We start from the raw sequence: 22,701 nt of genomic DNA on the forward strand, positions 1-22,701 counted from the left end.
AAGGCCTCAGACACTTGACACTTACTAGCTGTGTGACCCTGGGCAAGTCACTTAACCCCCATTGCCCCGCCAAAAAAAAAAAAAAAAAAGACCAAATTCTTATAAGTATCAAGTGTCTGAGGCTGTATCTGAACTCAGGTCTTCCTGAATCCAGGGCCAGTGCTTTATCCACTGTACCACCTAGCTACACAAATTCGTTTTTAAAAGGCAATTCTTCTGAAGGAACATTAGATTAAGTGACTTCTGAGATCCCTTCCAATTCTAAATTAGGATTTTGTGATAGTTCTTGTTTTTCAAAACAAATCATTCAAACTAGTTTGCATTGTTCAAGAACATTAGAAACAATCATGGATAAATTAAACCTCTGATTACTAAGTTACCTATCTTATCCTTTTATTTTAGAAATGCAAACAAAATCCATTTTTCTAATTAGAGTAACAATCTACTAACATGAATCAATTTTTCAAAGCATAAATCAAAGTCTCCTTTAAAATGAAAAAAAAAAAAAAACGGGGCAGCTAGGTGGCGCAGTGGATAAAGCAGTGGCCCTGGATTCAGGAGGACCTGAGTTTAAATCTGGCCTCAGACACTTGACACATACAAGCTGTGTGACCCTGGGCAAGTCACTTAACCCCAATTGCCTCACTTAAAAAAAAAAGGAATGTGTCACATGAAGTGAAAAAAACTATAAATTTTACATTAAAAAGACCAAATTCTTATAAGTTTATCTGCAACCTACTATCTCTTGGATGCCAAATAGTAAAGGCTGAAAACAGAGTAGATGCGTGTTATAACTTACCTTGCTGTTCTATAAACAACTATATATACATACATGCATGCACACATGCATATATATAATTAAATGGATAAACTATGTTCTTTTAAACCCATAAAGGTTATTTGAAATAAATACCTGATTATATTAGGAAAAAAACTTATGACTCCAGTCTAATACTCCACCACTACAACTTCCTTAGGCCAATAATAAGTGGCTAATGATTCTGATACAGAAGATATGGAAGGAAGATAGATAACGTGCTGACTCATTGGGAGAGGCTACACCTGGCCTGCTTTGAAGTGACTTATGCTGTTGAGGTCAGAAGGAGAAACCACGCTCCATAGGCAGTTTTAGAAGGACCTCCCCTTTTGGGGGAGGAAGATTAAATGCTTGCTGAAGGGAGCTCACTGCTCTTCCAGAGTTATCTTTCCTCCCGGTGGCATGAGCAGCAGTAACAGCAGTAGCAGCAGTAGCAGCAGTAGCAGCAGTAGCAGCAGTAGCAGCAGTAGCAGCAGACAAGTCCTTCAAGCCTGGCTGTAAGCTGTTCTTTCCATTGAAACTGAGCTTCAGGTGGTGAGTTAAAATACGAACTCTGCTCTTTTGAATAGACTTAGGTTAGAGCTAGGAGGATTATCCGTATTTCTTTTCCCCTATTCCCTTGTCTTTGATTTTATTAATTTCACCTTTGCTGTTTACTTTATTCCCATTAATAAAAACCTGATTCATTTGTGGAACTGAGGCTGTTAGGCTCCTTTCTTATTGGTCTGGGAGAAATATCTATAAAGGCAGTTCAGAGGGGAGGGAGCTTTGAACCTAGAGGTCCCTCATTATTTCTGGGACCCCAATATTTTGGCGATCCACCCAATTGACTCTCCATATATTAAATTTGGCCCCCACAATGCGATAATATGGAGGTAGATGAAGCAAAAAGATCAATAAATTGAAATAAGGAAAAGAGAGAGTTCTGCTCCTGGCTTTGTGATCATATGCAATTAATGGGCCCTTCTTAGACTCGGTTTTCCCATATGTTAAATAAGATGCAAAGAAAAGAAAAAGCAGTCCAAAGTCCCAGGAAACATAAACTAATAGAAGAAACAATACGTAAAATAATATGCAAGGTATATACAGAGTAGACAGAAAGCAATATGAGAGGAAAAAGCCTTAGCATTTCTAGGATGACTTCCTAACAAGAGTGGGATTTGAGCTGTCTTCAAGGAAGCCAAGGCTTCCTTCAAGAAGTGAAGGGAGGGGCAGCTAGGTGGCGTAGTAGATCAAGCACTGGCTCTGGATTGAGGAAGACCTGAGTCCAAATCTGGACTCTGACACTTGACCTTTACTGGCTGTGTGACCCTGGGCAAGTCACTTAATCCCAACTGCCTCACCAAAAAAAAAAAAAGTGAAGGGAGATAGAGGGGAGGGGGGATTCCAGGAATAGAAGCAGACAGAAGATGAACACACAGAGTACCATGTTTGAGAAACTGTAAGTAGGCTAGCATTAATGAATCAGTGTGTGGAGAGGAGGAGTTAAATGTAGGATTAGAAAGGTAGAAAGGTAGAAAGGGGCCAGCTTATAAGAGCTTTGCAGGAGTTCATACTATTATATCTGAGAAGCAACATATAGAAACAACTGGAGCGAACTGAACAAGAGATGGGGGGGGGGTCGAGGGGGGAGAATGTAAATGGAGGAGAGGGGTGTGGATGACAGTCAGATGTATATTTTAGAAAAAATGGCATTGACAAGACAGATTGGAGTAAGGGAAAGATTTTATGAAGTCGAGAGACCAGTTAGAAGACTACCACAAAAGTCCATGTAGTGATGAGGGACTGAATTATGGTTGTATTTTGTCTGGAAAATGGGAAATGAATTCCATAGATGTTGTGAAGGTATAAACTAGATGTGACAACAGACTAGATATATACAGGAAGTATGAGTGAGAAATAAAGGATGATCCCAGGATGATAGAAAGAAAAACAATAACCCTGACAATAGTAGGGATGTTTGGAAAAGAGGAAGGTTTGGGGGAAGGAGGGAGAGAAAGATGGTATGTTCGATTCTGGATGTTTGAGAAAGCAAATGGTAATTTAAGACTCAAGCTCCAAAGATAGGTCATGGGCTAGAAAAATGAATGGGTCTCACCATTAACCCAAGGGAGTTAATGACACAACCAAATGAAATCTTGGTCAGAAGGAAGGGAAGGGGGCAGTTAGGTGGAGCAGTGGATAAAGCACCTGCCCTGAATTCAGGAGGACCGGGGTTCAAATCCAGTCTTAGACACTTGACACTCAACTAGCTGTGTGATCCTGGGCAAGTCACTTAACCCCACTGCCCCACCAAAAAAAAAAGTGTGTTGCAGAAGGAAGGGAAGGAGGACTAAGATGCACCCTTGAGGGGACACTCGAGGTTAGTAAAGAACCACCAAAGTAGTCTGAGAAGGCAAAGTCAGAATGATAAACCCAAGAGAGAGCAGTGTCACAAAAACACAAAGAAAGAGTATCCACAAGAAAGTGGATAGTGTCAATGCTATAAAGAGTTCAAGGACAAAACTAAAGGACTGAGAAAAGGTTTAGCAATTATGAAATCCATAGTAATGTTAGAGAAAGCAATTTCAGAAGAATGATGAAGTCAGAATCCAGATTCCAGAAAGAATTGAATAAAAGGAGAGGAAATGGAGATGCTAAGAACACACAGCTTTCTCAAGGAGTTTAGTTAGCCAGGAAGAGGAGGAAAGATACAAGATAATAGCTAACAGGGATGGGTAGGATCATGTGAATGATTTTTTAAATATAGAGGGTTTGTCTGTGGGTAGCTAGGGAGAAGCTAACAGGAAGAGATTGAATATAAAAAAGTAGGGATGACAGTTGAGGCAATCTGCTCAAGATGGGATAAAGAGCACATAGAGGGGCTGGCTTTGGATAAGAGAATGGGTACCTCCTCTTCTGAGACTAGAATGAAGGGCAACAGATGAGGACAGAGGAAATGGGAGAGTGTCTGATGAATGTACCATTTGTTTTAGGTAGGTTTTATTTATTTGGAATGGGGGTTGGGGATTTAGTATAATGTAACTGGTTCTCAATTGACTGGGTAAAAGTTAGAGGTGCTGTGGGTGGCTTAAGAAATAAGAAGATTGTGAGTGAGTGTGTGACTGACTGACTGACTGACTGACTGACTGACTGACTGACTGAGAACACAAATTACTTAGGGAAGAATAGAATTTTTTGAGGGAGGGTCTAGTTCCTTACAGCTCTAAACTTCTATAAGTACAGAAAAAATAAGCATGGAAAAGAGTCCTGAAAACTAGGGATGACAAAGTTAGAACAAGTTTGTAAAGTGTCTTCAAATACTTGAGGGGCTAGCAGTAGTTAGTGTGGGAGGGGGTTATACTTATTGCTGTTTGGCTTCAGTAAGGAAGAGAAGATTAATTTGTATAATGACAAAACTAAAGGAAACAAAATTTCAGATAATTTTTGTCTTAAAAAAGGAACAGTCTTATCAATTAAGATCCCTACCTCTACAAGAGCCTACCCAGAGGCTGATGACTGCTTTTTAGCAATGATATAATACGAGAGAAGAACACGAACTACATGAAAACACTTCCTTTTAATTATCATTCTAAAGGCAACATTAGTCCTGTACCCAAAAATAATGTTAACCAAAAAGCTCCTACTTTTATCTTTATTTGGATAATTCATATATATAATTATATGTGCTAAAAGGAATCAATTATACGATTTTGTAAATGTACATTTTCAAATGACAGAAATTTCAAATGTTCCATGGGAAGCAAACATTCAAACATCCAAATATTAACACCTTATTTTATAAACCTTCTGGACTATCAGAAAAGTAACATTAAAACAGACAATAAAGTTATTAATGAAGAATACTTACTAAACAATTTTCCAAAAGATTCCCTTTTTGACTTTTCTGCCTCATATAAATGTTTTCCATCATTGATTAAAGCACCAGCCCACTATAAAAAGCAATACACACATATTAATGTAGTCCATCAACTCCTCAGGTCTCATGTGTTAATAAGTAATCTAACCTGCTTACCTCCCTGTAGAGTTTTATGAACATTTTTCTTCTTACAACTTCAACAACAGCTAAGCAGTACATCTGTGGTACTGTACTAAGAGCCTCTACAATCTTGACTCGTTCTAGCAGCTCTGTTACAAGGCGGAGCAGAGCTTGTAGCTTCTCTCCCTCTTTGTCAGCATGAAGCATAACAAAGCAACACCACCTGTGGATAAATGGCAAATGTGAGCATATTAACAGGTTAAAAGGCGACAAAACATCTATTACCAAAAGATCTTACCAAATAAATTTAGGAACGGACATAGAAAAAGCAGACATAAAAAACTGTAGCTCTTCTAGCTCAGTACTTGAGAAAATGCAATTTCATTTGTGTTGCAGGTTAATCAACTTGTAGGACAATATATTACTGACAGCAATTTGTTAACTCCTTTTATCAGGAAGTTTTAAACAAGTTGTATAAAATAAAATTTTGTAATTAGAAATATACTAGAAATCACTTACTTCAATCTGACTTGTAGATTATTTGCAAGTTCTTGTTTGGCAGTGGTACATTTCTGTTTAATATCCAACAGTTTTCTATGATTATTCAACATAATCATCAACTGATTTGCATGACTCAGGCACAAATCAGGTAGCACAGAAGTATCTTTCAAGTTTTCAGCTCTCTTCTGATTAGCTAAAAATCCCTTTCAAAAGAAAATGTTTCATTTATATGTATATATATCAAAATTTTTAATTTAGTACAAATACTAAAATTAAGTAAATTTCAAAACAAATTTAAATTATCTATATTTTAAGAATTAAAATATACATTTCAACTAAAACATTTTATAAAAACAGAATTTGGTTTAATACAGCAAGTACTCATTAAACTCTATATTTATTAGGCTCTTTGTTAATAAGTGCCACTTGATTAAGGTGGCTCAAATCCCTTGAATGCCATTGAAACAAGTTATTGTATAAGTGTTATGCCTGATAAATCTGTCAGGGTGTTTAGCTAAGACAATGAAGAAATAAAGTGAAATCTATCAACATTATTCACTTCTCAGTGAGTCGGATCATTAAACTAATTCTTAACTTAAAATGTATGCTTCTCTTTTAGGTGCTGAAAATGAAAAGACAAACCAATCCCTGCTCAAGGAACTTATATTCTCCTACATTCATGAACTGATGTGTATCCTTTTTTAGATGCAGGGTTCCCATACCCTTAATACAAAATCTTTTCTTATTTTTTTTTGTCAAAGAAATATAGACACATATACCCACAAATACAATTTAAAAACCACACATATATAATATTCAATAAAACTTTAGGTATGGTATGAGACTGAACAAATCAGATTAATTTTAAAGTTAAAAATGAATTTCTGGAATTTCAAGTTCAAACCTTACCTCTTAATTTTAAAGGGAATCAAAGTAAGGTCCAAAATGGGTGAGTAACTTAACTATAATCATAAAGTTAAGTCAGTGGCAACACCAGGATTACGATCCAGTTCTTTTCACTAGATTGGCACACATCACAATGTGTCAGAACCAAAGTCTAGTTAATGAAGGTTTCATTCCACCAAGACTCACAATAAGATCACATTTGCCCCTTTGCCTGAGGCCCTCTACTAGCTTCTTTCTTGGATTTTGTTTCCTATGAATTTCTAATTATTTTTACCTTTTATTCTTTAAGGCTACTCTCTATAGTATTTTGTTCTGGGGAAACCATAAATGCATTAAGTTTCCTCATCTTGTCAATTTTTACCTCCACAAGGCATCTCACACCTACTTTTTTATTTGAATTCACAAAGCCAGCATTATATTTCAGGACCTCATTATCTTTTACCAGGACTACTGTATTAGTTTCTATTAGTTACATGTAACTAAGAAGGTAATTTACTTAAAACACAGTTCTGAACATGTCACTCCACAACTCAACTCTACTGATTCCCTAATATAAACCCCTCTCAGATCATTAAACTAATTCTTAACTTAAAATGTATGCTTCTCTTTTAGACTGATTATTTGATTTGACTGGGAAATGATATATCAATGATATTATATCCTATTCTCCAGTTATATACTCCTAATTGTTAGAAAGCCAACCAAAATCTGCTTTTATTTTGTCCATCTGTCTATTTGTCTATGCGATGACACTTCAAGTATTTAGAGATGGCTATCAAGTTTCCTCTTGGTCCTTTATCCTACAGTTAAACATCTAAGTCCCTTCTACAATTCATCAGAACATGGTTTATCATCCTAGTTGCCTTCTCCTGGATGCCTATTGTAGCGGTCTTTCTTTTCTTCCCCTAGATCTAAAAGTGTGATTTCATCAAATCTTAGTGTAAAAACTCCTTCTACCAATTCATGTGTATTTAGAATCTTAGAGAGCTGACTTGCCCTGGGGTTACAGAGTCTGTAAGTGTCAGGGGCAGATGTCAAACCAAGGTCTTTCTGACTCCAAGACCAACCCAACATTCACCATGCTGGGTTGCCTTTTTAGTCTGGCAACGTCCTTTCTTTTCTTTTCTTTTTTTTCCTTTTTTTTTTAAGTGAGGCAATTGAGGTTAAGTGACTTGCCCAGGGTCACACAGCTACTAAGTGTTAAGTGTCTGAGGCCGGATTTGAACTCAGGACCTCCTGACTCCAGGGCCAGTGCTCTATCCACTACACCACCTAGCTGCCCCTGGCAATGTCCTTTCTAAAATATGAAAGTCAGAAATGAATGTAATGATATAGGACTGCATTTAAAATATGATCAGTCAGAACTCCAATATTTTAAACCATATGGTTTTTCCAGTTTTTTAAGAATTTCCTAAAGGTTTATGAAATAACTTATTTTAAACACAGCTGGCAATATTACAAAAAAATGACTGATTACCTTAAAGCCAAGTAGATTTCTATTACCAATATAATCATGAAACTCAATATTTAAGCCACTTTTAGGTTAGCAAAACCTGTCCTAGCTTTCTTCAACGAATACATCCATTGGTTAATGTAAATATTCTCATTTAAAAGTAGTCTTAAAAAAAAAATAAAAAAAAACAAAGGGGCAGCTAGATGGCGCAGTGGTTAAAGCACCGGCCCTGAATTCAGGAGTACCTGAGTTCAAGTCCGGCCTCAGACACTTGCCACTTACTAGCTGTGTGACCCTGGGCAAGTCACTTAACCCCCATTGCCTACAAAAAACAAAAAAAACAAAAAACAAAAGTAGTCTTAAAATCACCTCATTTTTTGTTTTAAAAACACCTCATTTTGGGGCAGCTAGATGGCGCAGTGGATAGAGCACTCACTGGCCCTGGAGTCAGGATGTCCTGAGTTCAAATCTGGCCTCAGACACTTAACACACACTTACTAGCTGTGTGACCCTATGCAAGTCACTTAACCCCAATTGCCTCACTCACACACACACACACACACACACACACACACACACGCAAAAAACCCAAACCAAAAAAAACAAAAACAAAAAAAACCCACCTCATTTTTATATTGATTTTACTTTAGTTATCAAAGTTAAATTAAATCATTAATCCATCATTAAAAGATCACAATAATATATGATCACTTACTGATATAAGGAATGCTCTGATGATGGTGAAGATGTTATAGAGAACAATTACAAGTTTTCTTTTCTAGTATGAGGGATGTAATTACCTGAGCAAGTTCTTTTTGTTCATTTACCAGTCGGCTGCAGCTAGCTATCATCTGGTCCAGTGCATAAAGCCTGTCTTCAAGTCCTTTAATGGCTTTCATGTTCTGATTATCCAGTTTGGCAACAGTTTGTCGACACTCTACCAAAAAGGGCTGAATGAATCTTGGATCAAGCTAAAAGACAATAGCAAAGAAATGCTTCAATGACTTTCTGAAGTATTTAAGAAAATAATCCACATGCACCCGAAAATGATGATATTCACACTTTTTTTTTTTTAATAAGTCAATGAGGGTTAAGTGGCTTGCCATGGGTCAAGTATCTGGGGCCAAATTTGAACTCAGGTCCTCCTGAATCCAGGGCCAGTGCTTACTCTATTGTGCCACCTAGCTGCCCCCATTCACACTATTTTTAAAAAAAATTTTAATTCATTTTGAATTTAAATATACAAGGGGAAAAAAAAGAACATTTCTATGTACATAGTAGAACATAAGAGAAGACTCAAAGTAAAACAGTAAGTTTCCATTTCACGAAAACCTATGTAGTAAATCCTACACATTGTTTTCAAAGCAACCCTACTTTCCCATACTCCATTCTAGGTTTTCTTTTGTTCTCTGCTGTGTGCTTTAAAAAAAAAAATTTAGCTCATAATTTATATAAAATTATCTATAGAGATAACTTTATGAATAGTATACATGTGGAGTTGGGTAATTTTGGTTAAAAAAATTGGATACTGGGGCAGCTAGGTGGTACAGTGGATAGAGCACTGGCCCTGGAGTCAGGAGGACCTGAGTTCAAATCTGGCCTCAGACATTTAACATGTACTAGCTGTGTGACCCTGGGCAAGTCACTTAACCCCAATTGCCTCACCAAAAAAAAAGAAAAGAAAAGAAAAGAAAAAGAAAAAAATTGGATACTGCGATAGTTTGGAAACAAGAAGTGGTATAAAACTCAAATAGGGACCATTAATTCATACAGAAAGATGTCCAGGGACCACATCTGTTAGTTTTGAAATATAACATTATCTAGGTTTTACTGTATTTTTACTATTTTATTAAATATTTCCCAATTACATCTCAATATTACTCAGACTACACTACAGAGTATTGTGGACCATGTGTTTGATATCTCTACCTTAGAGAAATCAGCCTTTAATCTATGTTGAATCAAACTATTTAAATCCTTCTGGATCTGAGATCTCAAGTCTGTTCTAAAACTAAAAAAACAAAGACCTGTTGAGGAAATAAATAAGGTTATCCTATAGGTAGAGCTAGAGGAAAAAGATATTTGGTTTATTCATCTATTAAAACGTATTGTTTTTAAAGTTTATTTTTTTTAACATTTGGGTTGACTTTTTTTGGTGAGGCAATTTGGGTTAAGTGACTTGCCTGGGGTCACACAAGCCAGTAAGTGTAAAGTGTCTGAGGCCAGATTTGAACTCTGGTCCTCCTGACTCCAGAGCCTATGCTCTGTCCACTGCACCACCTAGCTGCCCCATACTGCTGTGAGCTTTTTACTGTATTTTTTCTCCCCCTCTCCATGAAGGCTACAATTAAACACAAAAACACATGCAAATATATCCATAAATATCCATATATATGTGTGTGTGTGTATACACACACACACACACACATACACATATATACATAAAGACATATGTAAAATCATACTATGTATAATTTTATTTGTCAGTTCTTTCTCTGGAGGTAGATAGCATCTTCCTTCATACAATCAAGTCTCTTTCCAAGTTTTTCTAAATCAACCAGTTCATCATTTCTTATATCACAGCAGTATTTCATCACAATCATATAGCACAACTTGTTTAGTCATTCCCTAATTAAAGAGCATCTGGGGCAGCTAGATGGCACAGTGGATAGACCAGCTCTGGAGTCAGGAGGACTTGAGTTCAAATCCAGCCTCAGACACTTGACACTTACTGGCTGTGTGACCCCGGGAAAGTCACTTAACCCCAAAACTTAACCCCAATTGCCTCACCAAAAAAAAAAAAAAAAAAAAGACTATCTGTTATTTTATAAATCCGATAGGTGTAAGATGATATCTCAAAGTTATTTAAGTTTATATTTCTCTAATCAAAAATTATTTATGGCATCACCAGCAAGTATCATTTCCTATGAATATCATTTGTTATTTACAAATGGTCCTTCTCAAAGTTTTTATGAAAATGTTTTAGAGATGAATAGCTGAAGGAGAAACAAAGGGGGACAGTACAGGACATAAAAAAATGTAAGGAGGCAGCTAGGTGGCGCGGTGGATACATCCATTGGTTAATGTAAATATTCTCATTTAAAAGTAGTCTTAAAAAAAAAACACAAAAAAACCAAAGGGGCAGCTAGATGGTGCAGTGGTTAAAGCACCGGCCCTGAATTCTGGAGTACCTGAGTTCAAATCCTGCCTCAGACACTTGCCACTTGCTAGCTGTGTGACCCTGGGCAAGTCACTTGACCCCCACTGCCCCCCCCAAAAAAAGTTCAAAAATGATTTAGAATATTTCTCATGATTATATATAATCTTGATTTCTTCATCAAAAAATTTCATATCCTTTGAACATTCATCAGTTGGGGTATTATTTATACTATGTTTAAAACTACTTTTGAAATAAATTTTAAAGAGATGCTTAATACAGTGGCAAACTATGCTAAATCTGGCTTCTCTCATGGAAAGGTCAAAATAAACAAGGTAAAAACAGAACTGATACATAACATCACTGTAGAAATCTGTGGGCCAAACAATAATGTGGCAAATAGCAACAAAGACCCAGAGTCATTGTATCTACTCTGTAAATACTGTCATTAGCAATATAGAAAAAGGCCATGTGTCATTTCAGTAAACCCAATATCCTACAGAAAATGCTGCTTTCAAATTCTTATTAGAAGCACAGTAGGTGACCCAGTTTCTGTGTACTCTGAAGAAAAGCAGGCAGCTTTAATAAACTAACTGGAAAGGCATAAATAAAAAAGAGACTGTTAAGACCAATGTAGCTTATGCTAAGAAAAGTATCATGATGGACAGGGTTAAGGGACAGTAGCCAAAGTATGAGTAGTGTAGTAGTTCGGACTTTATTGCTTTATTTGAAATATTTTAATGTCCCAGGATACTGAATAAACATGCTTTAAAATTAAATATTTTAATATATTATGACATGACATGATATATATATATGATATAACATATTGTTAGGCCATAAAGAAATTATCTCACAATCATTTCCACTATTGGGGCATTTTCTCTGCCAACACACTCATAGTTATTAACTATGTAATATCAAAATTCAATAAATACAGACCCAGGATGCTATGCTACAGGCTTGCTGTTTAAGTTTGCTTTCTTAAGCCAACTCTAATCTAAAATATTAAGTTCAAATTAAAATATAAAATATATCAGAAATGATTACACAAAGGATTAAAAGCAGTAATGCACCCCAAGTTCAAATCAATTTGTTTAAATTGCTTGGGTATAATACAAAAGCTGAGATATCTAAAAAATAAACATGGTTCTAAGACTAATTGTACCTTCTGTCACCAAAATAGACACTTATTATCTGAAAGCTGATATCTCTACGTATGTTATCACAAGAACTAAAAGTAAGTTTTTCAAATGACAGTTATACTTAATTAAGCAGCTCTAAAAGTGGTATGAGGGCACAAAGACTTCACTTAAAAATGAAAAGTGATGTCTCAGGACATTTCTAAATTTGATAATTAACTTACAGAATTGCAATACATCCCCATAACATTCTGAAGCTCATTAAAGTAGATATAAAACAAAATGACTAAAACATCTTTAATTTTTAAAACATTATTTTGCAACTATAAATTATTAACTATGCCCAAAAATATCTATTTTGACCTGGGGGTATGCATTGTTAGGACTATAGTTCAGGGTAAAAGACAGAAAGCACAATATATAGAAAAGATATTTATATCAGTACTTTTTTTTTTTTAATTTAATTTTTTTTTTAGTGAGGCAACTGGGGTTAAGTGACTTGCCAAGGGTCACACAGCTAGTAAGTGTTAAGTGTCTGAGGCCGGATTTGAACTCAGGTACTCCTGACTCCAGGGCCGGTGCTCTATCCACTGCACCACCTAGCTGCCCCTATATCAGTACTTTTTGAAGTAGCAAACAACAAATAAAAGTTATCATGAATTGGGTAATGGCTAAATGAATTATGGTCCATAAATGTTAAGAAATAACAAATATGAAAAATATAGAGAAACATGGGGGAAGACTTGTATGATGGGATGCAAAATGAAGAAGCAGGAAAACAATACAAGGCAATAAGATAAATGGAAAGAAAATAAAATAGAAAACTGAATGTAGTTTTATGCATATTATATTATAATGTCCAAGAAGAGCCTTGGAAAATCAATATGTAAAGGCATATCTACATACTTTACAGAGAAGTGTGAAATATGGCACATATTCTTAGACTTGTATGACATATCAGTTTTATCAAACTGCTTCCCCACTCTCCCCAACACTTATTCTCGTTTTTGTTTTTTTGTTTTGGTGAGGGAATTGGGGTTAAGTGACTTGCCCAGGCTCACACAGATAGTAAGTGTTAAGTGTCTGAGGTCGGATTTGAACTCAGGTCCTCCTGAATCCAGGGTCAGTGCTCTATCCACTGCACCACCCAGCTGCCCCCCAACACTTATTCTTTTTTATAAAATATGGCTCTCTGTGTAAGATGGGGCAGATAAATTATGAAATGAGGATAATTTTTTAAAAAATCAATAAAAATTGTGGTTAAAAAAATTTTTAAACAAAAATTGCTCCAGGTCATCCACAGGAGAAAAGCAAATTAAAACAGGTTTTTCTTCAAATCCAGAAAATGTAAATGGTCAATAGAAAGAATAGTTTATTAGTTGAAAAAAATAGAGATGGAGATGGAATTATAAAAAATATTTTTACTTTTAAAAATAAGGACCAGGATTCTGAAAGGGATTAATAAATATTATCCATTTATCTTAAACTCGACAGGTCCAAAACAGAACTCATCTTTCCCCAAATCCTTCTCCCTCCCATCTATCTTCTCCTTTTTTTCTAGACTGCAACATCATCCTTCCAGTCCCTCAGGCTAGCAACAGAGGACTTAATCTCAATTTCTCACAAGCTTTACTCCCGGCAACCCATCTCCCATATCCAATCAGTTGCCACAGCCAGTTGATTTCACCTTTGTAACATCTGGCAAAATACAACCCCCTCTCTCCTCTGACTACCATTCTAGTTCAGGCCCTCATCACTTCACAGCTGGACTACCCCATTAGCCTGCTTGCTAGTAAGTCAGTCTCATGTAAGAGGTCACATTAAAGCTGAAATCTAAAAGGAATTAGGCCTTCCAAGAAATATGAGATAGGAACACATTTCAAGCATAAGGGAAAGAGCTGGTACCAGAGCACGTAAGTGGTAAACTAACATTTGAGGAACAGCAAGTGCTTTTAAATGGAAGAAGAGTTTGTGTTTGGTCCTAGTAGTAATAAAAAGCCAATGGAGTTTATTAAGGAGGAATATATGATAAAACCCTGTTCTTTAAGAATAACATTTTGGGGGGCAGCTAGGTGGCGCAGTGGATAAAGCACCGGCCCTGGATTCAGGAGTACCTGAGTTCAAATCCGGCCTCGGACACTTGACACTTACTAGTTGTGTGACCCTGGGCAAGTCACTTAACCCCCATTGCCCCGCAAAAAACAAAAACAAAAACAAAAAACAAAAAAAAAAAGAATAACATTTTGGGGCAGCTAGGTGGCACAGTGGATAGAGCACCGGCCCTGGAGTCAGGAGTACCTGAGTTCAAATCCAGCCTCAGACACTTAACACTTACTAGCTGTGTGACCCTGGGCAAGTCACTTAACCCCCACTGCCCCACAAAAAAAAAAAAAAAGAAAAAGAAAAAAAAAAGAATAACATTTTGAGAGTTCTGTGGATTGTAGAAAGAATTATGTCAGTGGCCAAATACAAAGCTACAGCAAAACTCTAGGCAAGATAAAGGTCTGAATTAGGGTAGTGGATGGATAAGTGTATAGAAGGAGGATGCAAGATAGAAAGCAAAGGTGAAATTCAAAGTGACTAAAAAGTGAGGGCTGCCCATCCCACTCCTTTACAGAAGGATGAGGTCTGTAAGTATACCATAAGCATAGGAGAAGACTTATGTTTTAGACTTTTTCAATGAAGTGGTCAGATTTGTTTTTCTGCCTTTTTTAAACCATTACTTTATAAAACATTTTTGTTGTTGTTGTTGTTATATGGCATGGCTATTGGAGGAGAGAAGAAGAAATATTGGGAGAAATTTTTGTGATGTAAAACTAAAATATATTAATGTTTTTTAAGGTGAAGGATGACTGAGATTGCAAATCAGGACATTTCTACTCATGGTGGCAGTTTGAGATGCCAAGCACCTCCTGGGTCCCTCCAGTAGGTGCCAACTGGGAGCAAAAATATCCTACATTGAAGATAACCACTGATTTCAACAGGAAATCAAGCTCTGAGGGAATGAACTATCCTATATGGCCATTCTTGACCTCTTTAACTATGACACACCAGGCAGACAGTGACTCTATGGACTTGAGCACCCTGGCTCCCAGGACAGGATGATAGAGTCTAGCCACAGTACCCAAGTGCCTCTGACAAGCACAGGTCAGCAGAAACATTCTATATAAAAGGACAGAGTCAGGTCCCAGCACAGGAGCATCAATGCTTGGCCCAGCACAAGACAGTATAGCCCAAGACCCAGAACTGACAGTTTTCCTGGATCAAAGACAGCACTCTATTCCTGGAACATGGAGGTAGCAGCTGACTGGCATAGTGGGAAGTGTGCAGGTCTAAGCAGAAAGTAGTCAGTGGACAGACAACTACCTAGTGGCAGTAGCCAGGGAAGTAGTGTTGTAGGGTGTAGCTTCAGGGGATATCAGTGTATCAAAGTAGGGGATAAGAATTAGCTCACAGAAAATGCCACAGGTCTTCTGCCAAATGGTGTGGGAACAGGGGATTCGTAGAGAAAAAAGTAGTAATTCTATCTTCCCTCACCTGTCAAGTATCATCACTATGTTCACCATATTCAGAGATGCTATCTGGTTTTGCTCAAAATAACTTAAAAGTAAATCTTTTATTCTATACTTTTCTTGCCATTTGGTGCTGAATAAATTGAATGAAAAGACATTTACGTGCCTGCTATCTATAAAGCAGTTAACTATGTGAGATATAAAGTGAAAAAATTTCTGTGCTCAAGAAGCTTACATTTGAATGGAGAAGTCCAAATATTTATGGCCTGGCAAGGAAATTATGCTCTGGGAAGCCATGGGGATAGTGAGTCCAGATATACTCTTTCAACTATCAATGGTAGTATTGATTTGTGATTCTAAAACTGGAAGCGGGGAGGAATAAGAGGGAAGGGACTTTGGGGAAAATGATCAAGATATATTGAAGCATGGCTGAGGACAGCCTATGTACAGAAGAACATGAGGAGCACTCTCTAATAAGGGTAACTCCAACCCCAAGGTAGGAATTCTAAAGCTGAATATCCCCAAGGGTATGGTCAGGTGATCATTCAGAGGGAAGATGTAGAACCCATTCTGAGTTACATTCATAGCACTATTCTCCCAAGACTGAAACATACTTTAATACATAAATCTTCTGTTACATGCTTTTCCTTACACTTTCTGTACTATCATTTCTATATTTAAGTTGGTTGATGCATACTGTGCTTCCAGACTTCACTTTTCACTCTAATTGTTTCCAATTATATTTTCATTTTTCAATTTTCAAGTTTCCCACCTTATTTGGGTTTATCATCCCTTTTGAATGCCATGGGACCTATATTTTTTTTCCTGAAAAAAGGAGCCCCTTATTTGCAAAAGTACCCATCACTTCCACTTCAGCGACCAGTTCTTCCCAGTTAATAAGAACCAGAATTGACTTCTTGTTGATTTCTTGTTAAGCCAAGACACTAAAGTTAACGAACCTGAATGCTTAAAAGGATTCTAATATCCACATTAGAAATAAGGAAGTCTAGAGGAAGGACAGATTAGGAAAAGAGATAAAAATTATATTTAAGAGATATAAAGTCTGATACTGTACATTCATTCAGGTATAATTGCTTATTATTCAGCTGGTCATGAGGGACTGACATTTGGAAGAAAAAGTTGCAAATGGATTTAGTTGTCTTATGTATAAAGATAGTAATTAAGTATAAAGTAAGGAAAGAGGACAAATCTCATAGAGACATAGATAAGTAAGGATAAGCTGCAGTGTCACTGATGTCAAAAGAACATCAAGGAGAAGGGATGTTGTAGAATGAGGACAGAAAAAAGTCCATTCAACTGGGCAACTATGAGATCCTGGGTAATCTTGGAGAAAATAGTTTCAGGATAGAAAAAGGATTTCTAACCTGATTAAAGTAAAGGTTAAGGTAAAGGATTATGAAGTGAGTAACTTAAAAAAAGATTAAGTAAAAGATTAAGGTAAAGGATTATGAAGTGAGTGACTTAAAAAAAAAATGTAGAAGCAGTGAGCACAGAAAATTCTTTCTAGGAAGAATTCTTCTTTGGAATTGAGTTGGATGGGTCAGTCCATCTGGAAGAGGTCCCCTCTTCACTCTATTCCAGCTTCCCTACCTTTCTCCTCAATTTCCTGCTGATCTTTTCATTTTTCCTCCTCTGCCCTCCTTTCAATTCACTTTCCTTTTCTTAAGTATAGAGATGTTCTATTCTCTCAATCTCTTTTTTTTTTTTTGCAGGGCAATGAGGGTTAAGTGACTTACCCAGGGTCACACAGCTAGTAAGTGTCAAGTGTCTGAGGCCGGATTTGAACTCAGGTACTCCTGAATCCATGGCTGGTGCTTTATCCACTGCACCACCTAGCTGCCCCTTATTTTCTCAATCTCAAAAGGAATTGAGTTGGATGGAAGACATAGGACAAAATCATGAAGGGATGACAAAATAAAATAAAGGTTTCCAAAGGATAAAGGAAAGAACAAGGAAAGAGCCAATAGACAGTTCAAAAATTAGAGGGATTGAGGCAATGATCAAAGGTATAAGCTCCTGCAAGAAACAGGAAAGAATGGGATCAAGAGAAAAAGTTGAGGAGTTTACCTTGATGAGGGACAGATCTTCCCTGGATACTGGAGAAAAGAAAAGGGGTAACATAAATAAAGATGAGGGATAGACTAGTGAAGATGAAAGAGCTGACAGGAGATGACCTTGACTTTCTCAATAAAGTAGGAGGTCAATTTATATGTTGAGGAGGGAGTAGTGAGTATAAGGCAAATGAGGCCTAGTAGGCCTAGAGAGAGAAGAAACATTTTGGAATGCTTCTTTTGGGGAACGTGGTAAAAAGTCAATCAGTGAAGGATAAGAGTACTACTATGCAACATGGGCCCAGTTGAGAAATTTCATCAGTGGTATTTATTCAACAACAAAGAAGTAGAAGGAAGCTGGACTGGAGGAGTGGGGGAAGGGAAGAAGAATAAACCTCGGTTCAGAAATTGAAAGGAGGGGCAGTGGATAGAGCACCGGCTCTGGAGTCGAGAGTACCTGAGTTCAAATCCGGCCTCAGACACTTAACACTTACTAGCTGTGTGACCCTGGGCAAGTCACTTAACCCCAACTGCCTCACTAAAAAAAAAAAATTGAAAGGATATGAATGTTGATGCCAATGTGTGAATGTGGAGAGAAAGATTCAAGAAAAAGAAGAGACAGAGAGGAAAATTGTGATCCAATTACTTTAGGCTTCCTGCTTTCTCACGGAATTAAATGGAAATAAGTATATAAAAAGTAAACTTAAAAAAAAGGAGAGGTTGCTTGGTCTATAAGTGGCAGTAAGTAAGAAAGAGCCAGCCCAATCCTCAGTGTGTGTCAGAAAGCAGTGGTCTCAGATTCCACAGCTCCAAAGTAAAATAGCAGTATTCCAAAAAGTAATTTTCCTTTTTCCCCCCCCTCATAATCTTCATGTTTTATCAAAATTAATTAGTACCTGAAATTTACATGAAGATAAATGAAAAAGGGGAATAGGGTTTAAAAGTTATATACTATTAAAATGATAGTGAGATTAAAACAGTGTAGTATTTTGTGATTAAAATGCAATTTTTAACATTTTTGTAATTGTTGATATTTTTGCTTTCCTTGAAGCAGTAGGACTACAATTAGCAATAATTTTATTATGTACAGGTAACAAAAAGATTACTTACCCTGTTCATAGAATCAAAGCACTTCCTGACCAAAGATTCCACATCATTAGGTCTATCTTGAACATTTATCCAGTCTAATAAAGAAACATTGAAAGAAGGCAAATCACTCTCTTTAGGTTCTACTGAAATTTCTTCTTCCTGGATAGTGCTCTGACAAGATTCCCTAATTTCTTTGCCATTTTCAGGATCTGTGTTGTCCAGGGCTGAATGTTCCACTGACTTGCAATATGAGGCTAACAAAGATTTGTTAGTCCCCCGAGGCATATCAGGATAAAGCACCAATTCTGATGATTTTTCAGTCTCGTTGTTCTCTGTTTCTTTTCCTTCATGTTCAGGAGAAGAATCAAGTCTTCCCAAACATTCCCTGTAGCTATGTCTTGTTAGGCACTCCAAAAGTGGAATCTTGGCCATTACTGAAACCGCAGTTCCTAAACTTAAAATATAAGTGAATTGTCAGTAACAAGAAAAGACACAAAAATGCACTAATTCAAATAGGGGTGAATACCTAAGTGAATTCACTGGAAAAAAAATATTAGATGACTTTAAAGTCACATATGTCTTTATGCAACAGACATTCTGATTTGGTAAATGGAAAAATAATTAGTACAGTATAGTAAAGTAGACTATTAGTCACCAGACTAATTAAATCTGATATTAAGGAAACCCACTTTAAGAAAATCCAGATTAATAATACCCAACACAAAAACTAATAAAATGGGAGATTATATATTCTAGATAAGATTCACTACAAGATATCTTAAATAAGAGCCACTTCATCCTATTTAAAATATTATTTCACTTACAAAATTTCAGCTTCTATATAACTGCCATATAATTACATATATAGCATAGACTGATATGTGTTATCAGGCTTAAAATTTAGTACTTGAAAAGATTGTTTTTTAAGAAGACAGATAGCTGTCACTTTTATACTACTCATTTCATTAGCCAACAATCTTCCACTTTTGTGTTCTCAAACAGTTTAATTATGGAAGAAACCCGCCCAAGAATAACTTTATATCACTACCAAATTTACTTGTGGTAGAACTACTTAATGAGAAAAAAAATCTTGCTTTTTAAACTATCAGAAAAAAAATTTCTTAAAATGTTGACATATTTCTGCATGTTGAATCAGTGGGCAAGAAGTGCTTCTTTTTATTAAACTTCTTAAATAAAAGCTTTTTCTTCCTTTCAGTTGAGAAGGGAAAGGTTAAGAAAAAAAAGTATGCTACAGTTACATAAGTAAGCATCGACTTTTAAGATGTGCATATTATTTATCTTATTTCTCAGGATAACTGTGGGAATGTTTCTTAAAATTCTGAAAAAACAGACCATCGAAACATTTTTAATCACCTAAGAAACTTTACTTGGCACAAGTACTACAAAAGAAAAAATTCAAGTAATTAAATTTAATTACAAAAATTACGAAATAAAAACTGTGTGACTTAGTTCAATTCTACAGGTATTAATAGCAGACATACTGTGTAAGCTTCAACTTGATATCTTCTATGGACTGTAGATAATTTGAATAAGCACTTTCAAACTTGGAAAGCAGTTTTTGGTAAGATAATGTACAATCCTCTAAATTGGCCATTATTGCAGCCCAGCCTTGATGTTGCAGATGTTCATCATGGACCAGACCTTCACAAAAGGAACAAAGTTTCTTGGCAACCTCATGCATTTCCTATGTGGAAAAAAATGAATATAAATATTGATCAAATCAGTTTTAGAAATGACCTACTACTACCCAAGTAGATAAGGAAATGATAGGAGATCTTAGAAGGCAATGATCAATGGTAGTCATTTCCCTTCTGGCAACTAAAACAGGAGCTGTGAATGTGTTTTTCTTGAGGCTTCAGAATGGATAAGTCAAAACAAACTTCTTAAAAACTATAATTTTGGGGGCAGCTAGGTGGCACAGTGGAGAGAGCACCGGCCCTGGATTCAGGAGTACCTGAGTTCAAATATGATCTCAGACACTTGACACGTACTAGCTGTGTGACCCTGGGCAAGTCATTTAACCCCAATTGCCTTGCCCCCCACCCCCAAAAAAATAAATGAATAAATAAATAAATTAAATTGGGGGGGGCGCCCAGGGCCATGAGGGTTAAGCGACTTGCCCAGGGTCAATCGTCTGAGGCAGGATTTGAACTCAGGTGTCCTGAATCCAGGGCTGGTGCTTTATCCGCTGTGCCACCTAACTGCCCCCTATGATTCTTTTTTAAGAAAGCTGCAACAAAAAATACATACAGAATGTGAATGTCCTTACAATTTTGGAAAGAGCACCAGTATTAGGATAAATTCAAATAATCTTTAATGTTTGGTGCTTGTGTCATCTTGGGTAAGTCATTTAATTTCCCTGGGTCTCAGTTTCCTCATCTGTAAAGAAGGATGTTGAGACTGACATTCCCTCCTGCTCTTGATATGTGACCCCTAAGACAGCCTAAATCTCTGAACCCAGGACCTTGAACAAAGCAATACTTCTAGCCCAGTGCCCTTAATCATTATCTTGGGAAGCAAACCCTAAGGAGATGTAGCCTGGCAATTGTTCCTGCAGGTGAAACAGCCATAACTAGTGAAGACCTAAAAAAGAAAGTTCTTGTCACCAAAGTCCTTGGTAATGTCAAATAGTTCATCACAAACTGCTATCATTTTATCAATAGAAATGGCATAAGGCATTAATATCTGCTTTACTAGTATATTCTAAGGACCAAGGGGCTTATCCATATGATCTCCAGCTGAAACCTTCCATGCCTTGTTAGAATGTGAGCTCCTTAAAAGCAGACTTTACTATTTGTATCCTCAACACTTACAACAATGCTTTGCATATAGTAAGAGCTTAATAAATGCTTCATTCACTCACTCCATAATCCTAGAATACTAAATTAGTCCTCATGACTACAAAAAGCAAATAACTCCAGATCCACAGTCAAAATATTTTATTCATGGCATTTTTTCAGTTAAGCATCCTTGCATTGATTAACATAAACTATAATTCTTTACACATTATCTTCATTTTAAAATTATTTTATGTAAGCCCACATGATTCCTTCACAGAACTACTAATATACTGAAACATAAAAACTAAGTATGTGTATATGTATGTTTATGTGTGTGTGTATATCTCTCTCACACACATAAGAGGTAAGGCTCTGGACCTGTTATTTCATTTCATCAAGTGAAGGGAACTCCAGGTGTGAAAACCTCTTTCAATATAAATAGTTGGCAACTTTTAATAAGTACTCTTAATTCTTTTCATATTACAGACCCTTTTTAGCAGTTTAGTAAAGTCTATTTTCCCAGAAAAAAATATTTTTAAATACCTAACATAAAATACATAGAATTACAAAAGATACATTGAAATAATTATCAAATTATTAAAAAGCAAAATCGCAGGTTAAGACTCTCTAACAGTATCAGAGAATTAGAGAATTAATGTTGAAGGAGCATGAAAGGAAGGGGGGGGTCTACAATGGCATAATAATTTATCTCTAATTACTATCAGCACTACAGATATACACCCCGAAAAGGTCACTGATTTTTTAAAAAATCTACAAAGACAAGATGTAGAGTCCTACATCTTTTCCAATTCTCAAATTAATTCTAAAAAACTCCCTAAAGAAAATACTATATAATTTATGAGCAATTCCAGCTATCTTTACTGGTCAAAAATACCAAAAAGCCTACAGAGGTGGGGGCAGCTAGGTGGCAGAGTGGATAGAGCACTGGCACTGGATTTTGGAGGACCTGAGTTCAAATCCGGCCTCAGATACTTGACACAAGCTGTGTGACCCTGGGTAAGTCACTTAACCCTCACTGCCCCCCCCCAAAAAAAAAGAAGGAAAAAAAAGCCTACAGAGGTGATGTCATGAGTCCACATATGATGTATAACCTGGCCCACTAGCTTGTGCTCTAGGATATACTCACTAATTTCCCTGCATGCTATAGTCTCTACCAGCACACCCTGGCCCTGCCCTCACTCTACCATCGTGCGGCAAGACACAGTAGACCTGAACTCCACCACCCACTTTCATAAGAGGGGGAGGCAGAGG

General features: G+C 36.6%; 1 protein-coding gene across 3 annotated transcripts in view; it reads right to left on the minus strand.

Moving 5' to 3' along the window:
- Nucleotides 1-22,701, minus strand: part of RB1CC1 (RB1 inducible coiled-coil 1) — a 94,460-nt gene that overhangs the window by 40,016 nt on the left and 31,743 nt on the right. For all 3 annotated transcript variants that reach the window (XM_043988219.1, XM_043988204.1, XM_043988211.1), the window contains exons 6-11: nt 20,131-20,333; nt 18,650-19,082; nt 8,457-8,627; nt 5,316-5,500; nt 4,833-5,019; nt 4,668-4,749 (exon numbers count right to left, since the gene is read on the minus strand). In XM_043988219.1, the coding sequence (XP_043844154.1) occupies nt 4,668-4,749; nt 4,833-5,019; nt 5,316-5,500; nt 8,457-8,627; nt 18,650-19,082; nt 20,131-20,333 (1,261 nt within the window). The remainder of the gene's footprint in view (nt 1-4,667; nt 4,750-4,832; nt 5,020-5,315; nt 5,501-8,456; nt 8,628-18,649; nt 19,083-20,130; nt 20,334-22,701) is intronic.

Source organism: Dromiciops gliroides, chromosome 1 (assembly GCF_019393635.1).
Source record: "Dromiciops gliroides isolate mDroGli1 chromosome 1, mDroGli1.pri, whole genome shotgun sequence".
NCBI lineage: Eukaryota > Metazoa > Chordata > Mammalia > Microbiotheria > Microbiotheriidae > Dromiciops > Dromiciops gliroides.